We start from the raw sequence: 14,311 nt of genomic DNA, 5'->3' as shown, positions 1-14,311 counted from the left end.
TGCATAAAGTGGTTTCTATAAAGTAGAAAGACCCCATAAATCTTTTCTTGCTATCAACACTCTGACTGAGCTTAATATAGCCCACAATGACCAACCACCAAAGAATACAGTGCACTCCTGCTATCGACAATCAGACTGAGCTTAACATAGCCCACAATGACCAACCACCAAAGAATACAGTGCACTCCTGCTATCGATACTGAGATGGAGCTTAATATAGCCCACAATGACCAACCACCAAAGAATACAGTGCACTCCTGCTATCGACAATCAGACTGAGCTTAATATAGCCCACAATGACCAACCACCAAAGAATACAGTGCACTCCTGCTATCGACAATCAGATGGAGCTTAATATAGCCCACAATGACCAACCACCAAAGAATACAGTGCACTCCTGCTATCGATACTGAGATGGAGCTTAATATAGCCCACAATGACCAACCACCAAAGAATACACTGCACTCCTGCTATCGATACTGAGATGGAGCTTAATATAGCCCACAATGACCAACCACCAAAGAATACAGTGCACTCCTGCTATCGACAATCAGACTGAGCTTAATATAGCCCACAATGACCAACCACCAACGAATACAGTGCACTCCTGCTATCGACAATCAGATGGAGCTTAACATAGCCCACAATGACCAACCACCAAAGAATACAGTGCACTCCTGCTATCGACAATCAGACTGAGCTTAATATAGCCCACAATGACCAACCACCAACGAATACAGTGCACTCCTGCTATCGACAATCAGATGGAGCTTAACATAGCCCACAATGACCAACCACCAAAGAATACACTGCACTCCTGCTATCGACAATCAGATTGAGTTTAATATAGCCCACAATGACCAACCATCAAAGAATATAGTGCACTCCTGCTATCGATACTCAGATGGAGTGGCCTGTGGTGGCCGACCATGAAGGAGATGGGATACTCCTATTATCAACTCTCAAGATGGAACTACAGCAACTTGTGATGGCCGACTACAGAAGAGGATAGGTACTGCTATTATCAACTCTCAAGATGGAACTACAGCAACCTGTGATGGCCGACTACAGAAGAGGATAGGTACTGCTATTATCAACTCTCAAGATGGAACTACAGCAGCCTGTGATGGCTCACTACAGAAGAAGATGGGTACTGCTATTATCAACTCTCAAGATGGAACTACAGCAACCTGTGATGGCCGACTACAGAAGAGGATAGGTACTGCTATTATCAACTCTCAAGATGGAACTACAGCAGCCTGTGATGGCTCACTACAGAAGAAGATGGGTACTGCTATTATCAACTCTCAAGATGGAACTACAGCAGCCTGTGATGGCTCACTACAGAAGAAGATGGGTACTGCTATTATCAACTCTCAAGATGGAACTACAGCAGCCTGTGATGGCTCACTACAGAAGAAGATGGGTACTGCTATTATCAACTCTCAAGATGGAACTACAGCAGCCTGTGATGGCTCACTACAGAAGAAGATGGGTACTGCTATTATCAACTCTCAAGATGGAACTACAGCAACCTGTGATGGCCGACTACAGAAGAGGATAGGTACTGCTATTATCAACTCTCAAGATGGACTACAGCAACCTGTGATGGCCAACTATAGAAGAGGATGGGTACTGCTATTATCAACTCTCAAGATGGAACTACAGCAGCCTGTGATGGCTGACTACAGAAGAAGATGGGTACTGCTATTATCAACTCTCAAGATGGAACTACAGCAACCTGTGATGGCCGACTACAGAAGAGGATAGGTACTGCTATTATCAACTCTCAAGATGGACTACAGCAACCTGTGATGGCCAACTACAGAAGAGGATGGGTACTGCTATTATCAACTCTCAAGATGGAACTACAGCAGCCTGTGATGGCTGACTACAGAAGAAGATGGGTACTGCTATTATCAACACTCGGCCTTCCCAAAGGTCTTTTCCCTATGTTCTGTCAACTAACACGATGTTTGCATTTGTGGATTAGCACATACATGCTACATGTCTTGCCTATCTGAAACGTCTGGATTTAATGTTTCTAATTATGTCAGGTGAAGAATACAATGCGTGCAGTTCTCCGTTATGTATTATAGTTTGAAATAGACATGATATGTGTGTTAACAGTATAACAAACTGTTGTTGAAATTGTCACAAAGCACAAAATCATTTAAATATACGCTCTTGTAAAATATGACCATGTTTGTCTAAATGCAGGAGTAGGCCATAAAAGATACTAAAGGTGAAGAGTTCGGGCCGGCACTTTGGATCAGGTCCCAGCATAGCTCAGTTGGTTAAGAACACTCAGTGCGTCAAGCTGCAGGGTCCTGGTGCCGGAACGAATTTTTATCCAATAATAGTATTCAGTGTGTTAATTAAGTATGGAATATTGCTAAGAACTCTTTATATATTCATTTTATGAAACAATACCAAAACAAAAATTGTTGGAGATATGTAACTAAAACTTATGGCTGTGGTTTCACAAAAGTATAGATCATGTACAGGTTGTGGCAAAAAATAACACTTTTTTTAAATGGCACCCTGTATTAAATTTTACATATTTGAAATCTCCATTCAATTTTACATACAAATAGAAGTTAATCCATAGTTAATTCCCGATTTACCACGCAAATCGTCTGTAGCTGCATTTAGATTGGCAACAGGCCATTACTGTTTGGCTAAACACCTGCATAGAATTGGAATATATCAGTCCCCTAACTGCCCATTGTGCAACTCAAACCAAGAAATGGATTCAGAACACCTCAAAATCTGTGCTTCAGTAGCCAACCATGACAATATCTTTGAAAAATATTGTAGTGCAAGAGGTCAAATGATTTTATTGTCAAAAGCCTGACATTAGAAACAACAAAAACAAATAGAAGTCTGACTCAGCATAAATGATGAATACTCTCTTGTAAATGTTATGGTTCTTTCAAATGCTTTGATATGTAACACAAAATAAATGTGTGTATTCATATGGAGTAGGCCATGAAACAAACAAAACAATAACATAATCAACAATGACTCCTAAAACTGTTCATCATGGCAATGCTTTCCGAAAGAGAAAGGATCGAAATTCTTATGATGGCTGGTTATGGTGACAGAAAGAGAAATCAACAAGAGTTATATAATTTATTTAATGAGGTATACCCAAATAAGAACATAACCAGTCAACAGTTTCAAAAATAGTAAAAGAATTTAATGAAATAGGAAGTGTCAAGAATAAACCAAATGCAATTACAGGCGATGAAAATTCCCTTGATATGATGTTATGCATTGAAGAAGAACCTCATAAATCAACTAGAAGGTGGCACTTGAATATGTCAGTCATGTATCAGTATGGAAATTGTTGAAATGACAGAAATGGCATCCATATAAAATTCATCTTGTGCAAGAGTCAAATGAGGATGATTTTGATAGAAAGAATGAATTCTGTGAAACAATGATTGGGATGATAGATCAGAACTCCCATTTTGAGAAGTGTATCATATTTTCAGATGAAGCAACTTTCTCTCTATATGGCACCATCAACCGCCATAACTGTCAGTATTTGTCTCCTCACAACCACCACTGGATGGCAGAAGCACACACAAAAAGTCGTGTCTGGGCAGGTTCAGTGGGAAACAGCAAAATTGGTCCATCTTTCATAGACGGAAATTTGAACTCTGATAAGTATCAACAGCTTCTGCATGATGATGTTATCCAAGCTTTCAGACAATTGTTTGCTGGTGTGTGTCAAGGGAACATCTGGGTTCAACAAGATGGTACACCTCCACATTATGGTAATGGATTTCCTCAACCAAATGTTACCTGGTAGATGGATTGGAAGGGGACACATTGAATGGCCAGCTAGATCACCTAACCTCAATCCATTGGATTTCTTCCTGTGGGGTTACTTAAGGTCCATAGTGTATCGTGATAGACCGAACAGTATTGAAGACCTGAAATTAAGGATTATTAATGAGATGGAACTGATCACTCTTGAAACTGTGAGAAAGTCAATGGACTGCTTTTGTGATAGACTGGGCATTGTTTGGCCGTGAACGGTTCTCATTTTGAACATTTGTTATAATTTTAAACATTCTCTGAAACAGTTATGTTATTGTTTTATTTGTTTCATGGCCTCTTCCATTATGAATACACACATTTATTTCGTGTTACATATCAAAGCATTTGAAAGAACCGTAACATTTACAAGAGAGTATTTATGCTGAGTCAAACTTCTATTTGTATGTAAAACTGAATGGAGATTTTAAATATGTAAAATTTAATATAGGGTACCATTTAAAAAAAGTGTTATTTTTTTGCCACACCCTGTACATGAATCAATACTTTTGTGAAACCAGAGCCATAAGTTTTAGTTAGATATCTCGAACAACTTTTGTTTTTGTTTTTTTTTTTTCCTTTTTTTTTTTTTTTTTTTATAAAATGAATATATAAAGAGTTATTAGCAATATTCCATACTTAATTAACACACTGTATATGTGATGACTACATACTTACACTATTCAATACAGGGGGTGGTGTGGTCCTTAAGAATATATCGTATTTACCCGCATAATGGTTGCACCCCAATTTTTCGCGTTAAAATAGTAATAAAAAAATTCCTCGTGTAATAGGCGCATAGAGGAATGTGACAAATGATAGCAGTGATGCTGAACCTGACACTGAATGAGGTAAGACTAATGTTAACAATAACAATAAAGTGTCCTATTTTGTTCTCACTGTATTCATTGTTACAAGTCACCTCTCATCTGTTTATACAACTGCTACTAACTATCAATCATCTTAAGTGTAACGCAATTGGTATATAAATTAGTCGCGGCCCATATATCGTTACATAATATTCTATCGATTATTTCAACATTCGAATTGGCGCATCTTTAATGCGTGTTTTTCACTAAAATTCTTTCCTCACATAAAGGACGCACCCTAGTTTTTTGTTATAAAAATCAAAAAGACAGTGCATCTATTATGCAGGTAAATACGGTATAAGTAAACTGACACAAATTAGGCATAAACTTGACACTCTGGCAACTGATCTCCATCTTCACTCCATGTGTGGATGGCAATTCAAGAACATATGTTAAAGATGTGTCGGAAATTAAAAGCTTTCTTTATTAGACTGCTACTCACCTTAAGCACGTCATCAAGTCTGATTGCTCCATCCTTGTCTATATCCATTTTCAACAACACTTCAGAAATTCTGTCTACCAGGGAGTCATCTGGGACCTTCTGAATGCGCTTGATAGCATCCTTCAGTTCCTCAATGCTCACCAGCTCCTCACTAAGGACAGACAACACATATCAACTGATTTTACATCATGCCACACATCTAGACGAAGTCAGAGTAGTCGTCTTTCTTTGAGAAGCCAACATCTTTTTACTCCAGAAGGAAATGTTTAACAATTGTCCAAGTAGTAAATGTTTCCAGATTTTCAGTCTGTCTTCAGCTCTGTTGGATCTAGAGAATGAACAGTGTGATACTGGCTTTTCCTGGTTTTTCATTCTTTTCAGGTATTCTTTTTTACTTGGTTATTTAACGACGCTGTATCAACTACCTACTTGGTTATTTAGCGTTGATGGAATTGGTGATATCGAGATCATATCTGGCGATATTAGGCCGAGGATTCGCCACAGATTACCTGACATTCACCTTATGGTTGGCGAAAACCTCGGAGAAAACCCAACGAGATCATCAGCCCACGCGGAAATTGAACCCACGCCCGAGCGCAACACTGGATTGGCTTCAGCCACCTGAGCTACAGCAGTGGCCTCAGGTATTCTTTCCTGGTCCGCTCACGGACTGTGGTTCTAGCACTACTAATTCCTATTAGTGCTCAAACAAAATTCTACGCAGTTTCCCAAGCCAGTCTGGACATGGTTTGGCAGGTATTAGGTAGATTGTTGTCAGTGGGAATGGGAATATACTGCAGCCTAAAGAATGTAGTGCATCTCCCATGATTTCAGACAATATTTGTCATATACTCCAGCTCCTGTATGTGGGCAGCTAAAAGACCCTTACGATTTTCAAGTGTTTAGTGTTCAGATTCTGATATTAAACAAAGATCAAAGTAATGCTGTTATATATGACAACTCAACTGGATGTCTTCTTCATTCAGGAGACATGAGCTATCCTAAATTGTTTACGTTTCTGGATACAAAAGAAGACTATCGAAGTACTATCATATCTGACGAACTTCTTATGAGAAATTCTATACAGGTAAGTTTTGTTCATGACTGGACATCTTTAAAAATTGCAAAGCCCATTCTGTTGTTTGGTTCAGTAATCTTTTCCTCTCCAAAAACAAACAAATTCCATTTTCATGACAAGTGTTTTTTCTTACTCATTGTTATAAACAATCGAAAAACTTACCTGAATAAATTCTTTTTCGTATATTGAGGAAAAAGTCTGCACTCCTCTTTCTCTGTGTGCATAAATGTAAGGCAGCTAAAATATCAAATTGCATACTGTACAAAAGCTACTCATCATCCACATTTCACATAATCATCATACCTTTTTTGCTGAGACACCTTTTCTTCCAGAGAGTCCTTTGCTTCCAAGTCCTTTATGAGCTTCTTCTCTTCCCGCTCCAGCTCTTCCAGCACGGCATCCATCTTGCCGATCATGCTGTTCACTTTCTTGAACAAGCGCCTTGCTGCCTTCGACTCCCTCACAGCTGCCTTCGTCTTGTCCAACACCTTCACCACTTTCTTCAGGTCGTCAACATCCTATACAATAGCAACCATATGCACCAAGTCACAGTTATCAGGTACCATCCAAGGCCTCGTATCTGATTTTATGCTTATGTTACTAAGGGTAAAGGTATAACTCTATGATTTGCTCGTACAATTTCTTATGAAATAAGATTGTCTTGCACTCCCTAGCCTTCAGTGCATCACTGGTATTCTGCTCTTCAGTTATTTTACCAATAAAAAAAATAATGTAGCTGAGTTTCACTACAGAGTGGCCGAATTACATTATATTGTACTTGTGTCTTTCAGCACAAAAGAAAATATAACTGTCTGCCAAGTTTTTTCGTTTGCTTTGCTTGTTACATTGATATTTTAAGATTATCCATAAACAATTATTTTTATTGAAGTTATGTTAACAGAGCTACATTTCTGTGTATGCTTTTACATTGTTTCGAGATTATGGAAATAAAAAGTGACGTTTCTATTCACAAGGGATATCTTAATAAAAAAACTACAAAAAATATGCTAAATGGTAACGAAATAAACTATATAAAAGTCGTTACAATTTTTATACTCACAAAAACAAAAGAAATTGTGGTCATCTATCTGGAAATGAAGATAGTGACTGGTGCTTATTCGAGACTCTCTGCAAGTCCACGTGATAAAGTACAGGGACTGTTACATTAAAATGGTAATGATAACATGACATGTCAGAGGTGTATGCAGGTAATTGTTTCAGTGTTATATTCTAAAAATGATGTTAAGAATCTTGAGTTGTTATAAAAACTATAATTAAATATCTAAATTAGATACTTCTTACTGTATTTCAAAGTGAAATGCTACAAGCCAAAGATTAATGCTAAAATAAACCAAAGTCTAAGTCCAAAAGAGTCGTAAAAACAAACGCCATTAAGAGATTCAAGTTTTGTAATAGATATAATTTAATGTAACTTACTTCTTGGTACTCTGCCAATTCTTCTTTCAGCTCATCTAACTCTTTCTCGACTAAAATCTTCTTGTCCTTGCTTAGGGTGTCCAGAGCATCCTCCAAAGCCTCGAAGTCAGTAGCTGTCAGCTCCTGAAGGCATGAAAAGTAAAAATGTATGCATGAACATGCAGAAAACAAGACTGCAAGCAGTGAACTACATGGCACGCACCTCTTTCTTCTTTACTGCCGCCTGAAGGGTCTGCACTGCTACGTCTTCAGTTATGACAGGTGCCTTGTCAACAAGCATCTCTTTTGTATCCTGCGAAAATGTAAAATGCAGACTTTATAATGAGATGTCTTCCAACTTTATCATGACTGAATACAGTTCCAAGATTTAAGAAATTTTGTCATTTATTTTGAGATAAGCTTCTTACAATTGATTAATCATATTGTACATACCACATTAATGCAACTACACCACTAATGGAAAATACAAACTCAGATAGATTGAACAAATATTTCTGTGAATCTCTTCTTAAAATTGCAAAAAAGCACATTCCACGAGGCAAACCAAAAAAATACACCCCATTCTGGACAGAAAACCTGAATTTATTGAAACAAGATAGAGATAAAGCAAGAACCAAAGCAGAACATAGCAAAACACCAGAAGATACTCAAGATTGGAGGAAGAAGACTGTCATTCTTAAAAAAGCAATCATAACAGCAAAAAAGAACAGTTTCAATAAATTTATTGAAAATATTAATTACAGAACCGATAGCGCTAAAACATATAAATTTCTGAAGAATATTTCCAATACACAGGAAAATACTAGCCAACCTATTATTCATAATAACAAAACACTAACAGATAGTAGAGATATAGCAAACACATTTAATAAACACTACTCAAACTCTCACAGATTACATCCCAATATCAAAAAGCTGACAAATTTATCAAAAGAGAATTACATAAAAATAATAAAAACAATATTACTAGTACAAAACCTGAAATATTTCATCAAAATTTTACTTCCAAAGAATTAACTCTAGCTATACAAAATTTAAAAACCAAGAAATCTCCTGGCCCAACAACATTCATTCCGAATTTTTTAAACATCTGGGGGAAAAAGCCAAGTCTGTACTTCTATCCATTTTCAATTTATCATGGAACACCTCAATTCCTGCAGCTTGGAAAAAAGCAATCATTGTACCAATTCACAAAAAAGGGAAACCTGCTCATGATGTTAATAGTTATCGGCCAATAGCACTATTAAGCATGATAGCAAAAACCATGGAGTCCATGATCTCCAACAGGTTAACTTGGTATTTAGAATCCCAAAATCTTTTATCACCAAGACAAGCCGGTTTTCGACAACTACACTCTACCAATGAACAAGTCATATGCCTCGGCCAAGAAATAAAAGACAGTTTTAACAAGAAAGAAGATACCTTGGCAATATTTATCGACTTTCAGTTAGCATATGACTCTGTTTGGAGAAATAAATTATTACTAAAACTCCAAAAATTAGATATCTCCAGCAATATGTTCAGATGGATATCAGAATTCCTTAGTCAAAGATTCATTGCCACTAAATTCAATAATTCACTTTCTAGTTACAGACAAACATATCGAGGTCTACCTCAGGGCGCTGTCCTCAGCACAACTTTATTCAATATTTGTATAAATGACTTACCCTCCCTATTAGAGGAATAAAACATGAAAACAGCACTATTTGCAGATGATATAGTTTTGTGGACTTCCGGATCTTACAGACATAGAGACAAAATTCAAAATTCTGCTCTTAAAGTTCTAAATCAACTACATGAATGGAATACATCAAATTTGATGACACTGAATTTAAGCAAAAGTAACAACCAAATATTTTCACTCGGTAAAAAAGAAAGAGAATTCATTATCCAATACAATGGCCAACACCTTCCTAGGACTTATGAATCCAAATATCTTGGAGTTATTTTCGATAGTAAGTTAACATGGAGCAAACATTTGAAATACATTTCTGAAAAAGCTCGTAAAAGATTCTCCCTTCTAAAAAGACTAGCAGGAAAGAAATGGGGATGCTCTAGGAATACTTTGAACACTACATACAAAATGTTTATATAGCCAGTGCTGACATACTGCGGAGAAATTTTAATTACTTCACCTTTCATAAACGACATAGAATATGTTCAAAACCAAGCTCTCAGACTCATTACTGGTGGAATCAAAACAACGCCAATAGATTCTATGAGATTCCTCATTAATATTAACAGCATCAAAATGACAATAGAAGAAAAAGCACTGATTCAATATGAAAAACTTATCAATTACCAGGTAACAATTGGCATTCATACAGTCCTCTTTGTAGATTGAAAACTCAAAAAAGTTTCATATCCATTGTTCAAGAATTAAAACAGAAAATCAATATCCCGAATTTAAAAGAAAACTTACAAATTAAACCAAACCCTTTAACTCTATTAAATATAGAATATAATCTAAATTTAACAGAAGAAATACTGAAATCAGAAGTAAACACTGAAATACTGAAACAATTGTCTTTAGAGACAATTAATATTAGGTACCCTCCACAAAACTGGCTTCATTTATACACCGACGGATCCTTGATCTCCAGAGAACAAGGTGCCGGTGCAGGTGTTTCGTGCTGTCTCTTCTCACTTTATAGATCTCTTGGATATGGAACAACAAGTTTTGATGGTGAAATCATTGCAATAAGTGAATGTCTCAGGAATCTTCTATGCCACATCAATAAATTTAGGAATGCAGTTATATTGTCAGACTCCAAAGCAGCTATTCTATCAATCATCTCTAAACACACACCTTCATCTCAAACAGCAGAAATAACTAAAATGCTCTCTCAATTAATATCACTCAATAAAAGAATTGTATTCCAATGGATACCATCCCATTGTGGAATCCTGGGAAACGAGAATGCGGATGCTTTAGCAAAGAAGGGCAGCACTGCTACTTACAGACCTGTTACTAAATCTACGTATTACTCTGTGAAGAGATTTATTAAATCTACATACTTAGACTTCGACAAACAAAATTTGATAACTCAATCCCAAGGGAAAAAATGGAACTCTCTGCATCAAAATCCACAGTTAATTCCCGATTTACCACGAAAATCGTCTATAGCTGCATTTAGATTGGCAACAGGCCATGAGTGTTTGGCCAAACACCTGCATAGAATTGGAATATATCAGTCCCCTAACTGCCCATTGTGCAACTCAAACCAAGAAATGGATTCGGAACACCTCAAAATCTGTGCTTCAGTGGCTAGTCATGATAATATCTTTGAAAAATATTGGAATGCAAGAGGTCAAATGACTTTATTGTCAAACGTCTGGCATTAGAAAACAACAACATATGTATATTTTTTTGAGAGTATACCGAGTCTGTAAGGGTTACCCTCGATGAGGGACAGTTACTGTTTATTTTAAACAAGTGATAATGTGCTGAACATACTGATCTAATTCACATATTTCATCTCAATCTGGACGATAAATAGCCTGCCATGTTAATTATTCATTATTACTTCAATGTTCAAAAGTTACTGATCTCTTACAAGAACTTAAATCCTAACAACATTGTTTAACTGAACTTGCAGCCCTAACAATTGAATCAGTCAGAGCTAAAAGGAACTAAGTCACTTTTCAAAACTTTTGAGGAGGAGCAAAAAACATTCCACTAACAACACAAATGTATCTATTTTATATTATAGAAGACAAAAGAATATTTAAAAGTCTTAGTTCCTTCTTCCACCGTTCGATGCACATGACATCCGTTGTTGAAATTGTTGCATAACCCAAAACTGCATATTTTGACTTAGTTCCTTTTAGCTCTGACCGATTCAATTATTATAGCGGACAGTATGTACTTGCTACTGAAGAAAGTGTTGAGCTCATGTTCGTATTATATATTCTTCTGTGATGACTAAGTATTACTCCCTATTAGAACTGTACGTTTTTGATTTAAAATGACAGTGAGCCAAGTGTAGGTATTTCTAAAAGTCGAAGTGTTATACAATGGCTGGACAGTGAAAATTTGTTTTTAATGTAGTAATTATTTTAAGCACAGAGACATTTTTGCAATTACAATAAAGTTCCCCAGGACCATGCATAATTTTACTTACAATTATTACAATTTACTTCAATTATTTTTTTCTTGGTTTCGTGATGGATATCTGATGTTACTAGTAATAAGTCTGGATTTGTACCAGAACCAGAATAATGAATGAAAGTAGGGGGATCTTCTTTTCTGTAGACAAGTCTGCGGTTGTAGTATTTAGGAGGTCCATGATCATTTTTCCAGATTGGTTTACATTATCGTAGCCCCAAAGTTGGGAGTGGGCGTTAAAGTCACCAATTATAATAGTTTTAGGTTGTATATCAAACAAAGTTAGATCAAGGGGATTATTAGGTGGGTTATAGGCACTGTAGATTTTGAAATGTTGTTGATTTTTCCATACTTCAATTTTTATTAGTTCTAATTTGTCTTGATTATCCATTTCTTTTATGATTTGAAAATTACTCAAAAATATAAATGATACATTTCATAGATGGTGAAGGAAGCTTAATTATTATGGAGAAAAAGTATGACTTTTCATCTGTATCTTGAGAGTTAGTATATCCGAAGTTTCTATTCCTGTAATTAATTAATTATATATTTCAAGACAAGGTTATAAACTCTGAATTCTCTTTCGGAACTCAATCACCATGAAGGCTAAAATCTCATACTAAAAGCCATTTTATTGTTTATCATGCAAGATCAGCTCTTGCAAAATTTCTACAGAACATATAACCAGATCAACCAAAAAAATGAACACACCAAACCTCAAGAAATGGCATCTGAACACTTTCATTCCCAATTTAGAGAAAAATTATTTCATTATGGATAATGCAAGTTATTATTGTTATGATTTATAAGGTGCCGAAAACTTCCACAAATACGCAACCACTAAGAGATGGTTGATCAAGGAAGGTACTGAATGCTTACATAGTAGCCACTGCCATTCCAAACCCAAAATGCCAAGATATTCTATTTTTTGCACATGTTGCAAGTACAGCAGTCTCAAACAAACATCGTATTGTGGCACCCGACTGGAACAATCTAGCCATGGCTGGTTGCCTCGGGAGTGTACACACGCAACACAGAACGAGAGGGAGGCACGGGAAGCGAACTAGGGCTTCAGCAGGCGCTGAAGTGCGGCGCGGGGCGAGAAGAAGGAAGACTGCGAGACGACATGGCGTGGAGCAAGGGAAAGAACTGCGGTCCCGGCGCGGGGCAGAGAGAGTGGAAATATGCAAACAGATTATTATAGAGGCCCAGAAATTTCGTGATGCAGAACAATCTAGACAATGGTGGTAAATAAATAAAAGTGTGAGCAGCCTTCGTAGGGGGTGAGTAAGTCAGTGAGCCGCGAGAAAGCTAGTTAGCCTTGTCTTGGACAGCGGAGACGTATCGAGAGTATCTGAGTTCGAGGTGCAGTGAACTTGAGTGAGTCCGTAACTGTGGCAGCGTCAGGCGAAGGCGACACGTCCGGAAGTCTTGGGCTTGAAGTGCAGTGAACTGTAACTGGAAGGCTTGGGTTCGAAGTGCAGTGAACTGTATCTGGAAGGCTTGGGGTTCGACATACTGTGAACTTGAGTGAGTGAGCTAGAAGAACTAGCCAAAGCGAATGAACTGAGAAATGACAGTTTTGTTTTGTACATAGTGCTTTGTGAAAATTAGTTGACATTAGGAATAGACTGTTGTTCTTCTCAATAATACACGTGAATTGTCATTGTCGTTCGGTGGAGTGCAATAACGACTACTGTGTTGCTGTGTTGAGTGGAATACCCATTGTTGACGGGTGTGTGATTAAAGTTAGAAATAAAAGTCACAGATTGTTGAATAAAAGTTACAGTATTTTTTATAGCATGATAGACGTTTGGGAGTATAAATAAATATTAATTTTAAATAACGTATAAATTCAGTAGTATTTTCGCCTTTGTGAGGTATAGTTTTTTCGTGCTCTGAATATTTTGTGTATCACTTTTAGAATTTCTTCTTTTAAACTACGTGTTTAATTTAACTGTGCTCAAAATGAAGAGTTATTTAAATAGTGCATGAACAGTGATTAAAAATTTTCAGAGAACAGCGTACAATTGAAGGGCTTGGTGCAAGAGAGAGGTAACTCAAAATTCACAAAATTTCATTTCCTCTATACATATATATGGAAAAATTAGTGGCATGTTTGGTAGAAGAACAAGGTAGATTTACTGGAAATAGAGTGTGTTACAAGAGATTGAAACTTATACCTTGCTTATCTGTTTGGTGCAAGAACGAGGTAGATCTGCTGGAAATTGAGTGTGTTACAAGAGATTGAAACTTATCTCCCTTATCTGTTTGGTGCAAGAACGAGGTAGATCTTCTGGGAATTGAGTGTGTTACAAGAGATTGAAACTTATCTCCCTTATCTGTTTGGTGCAAGAACGAGGTAGATCTGCTGGAAATTGAGTGTGTTACAAGAGATTGAAACTTATCTCCCTTATCTGTTTGGTGCAAGAACGAGGTAGATCTGCTGGAAATTGAGTGTGTTACAAGAGATTGAAACTTATACCTTGCTTATCTGTTTGGTGCAAGAACGAGGTAGATCTGCTGGAAATCGAGTGTGTTACAAGAGA

General features: G+C 36.8%; 1 protein-coding gene across 2 annotated transcripts in view; it reads right to left on the bottom strand.

Moving 5' to 3' along the window:
• The window catches only part of Letm1 (Leucine zipper and EF-hand containing transmembrane protein 1), a 106,848-nt gene that overhangs the window by 3,247 nt on the left and 89,290 nt on the right, over positions 1-14,311 (bottom strand). For both annotated transcript variants that reach the window (XM_069848823.1, XM_069848822.1), the window contains 4 exons: positions 7,857-7,946; positions 7,655-7,777; positions 6,521-6,735; positions 5,140-5,290 (listed from right to left, as the gene is read on the bottom strand). In XM_069848823.1, coding sequence (XP_069704924.1) covers positions 5,140-5,290; positions 6,521-6,735; positions 7,655-7,777; positions 7,857-7,946 — 579 coding nt within the window. The remainder of the gene's footprint in view (positions 1-5,139; positions 5,291-6,520; positions 6,736-7,654; positions 7,778-7,856; positions 7,947-14,311) is intronic.

The sequence above is a fragment of the Periplaneta americana genome, chromosome 15, assembly GCF_040183065.1.
Source record: "Periplaneta americana isolate PAMFEO1 chromosome 15, P.americana_PAMFEO1_priV1, whole genome shotgun sequence".
Classification (NCBI taxonomy): domain Eukaryota; kingdom Metazoa; phylum Arthropoda; class Insecta; order Blattodea; family Blattidae; genus Periplaneta; species Periplaneta americana.
Note: the sequence above shows the minus strand (reverse complement) of the source record. Positions and strands in the feature narration are given on the sequence as shown.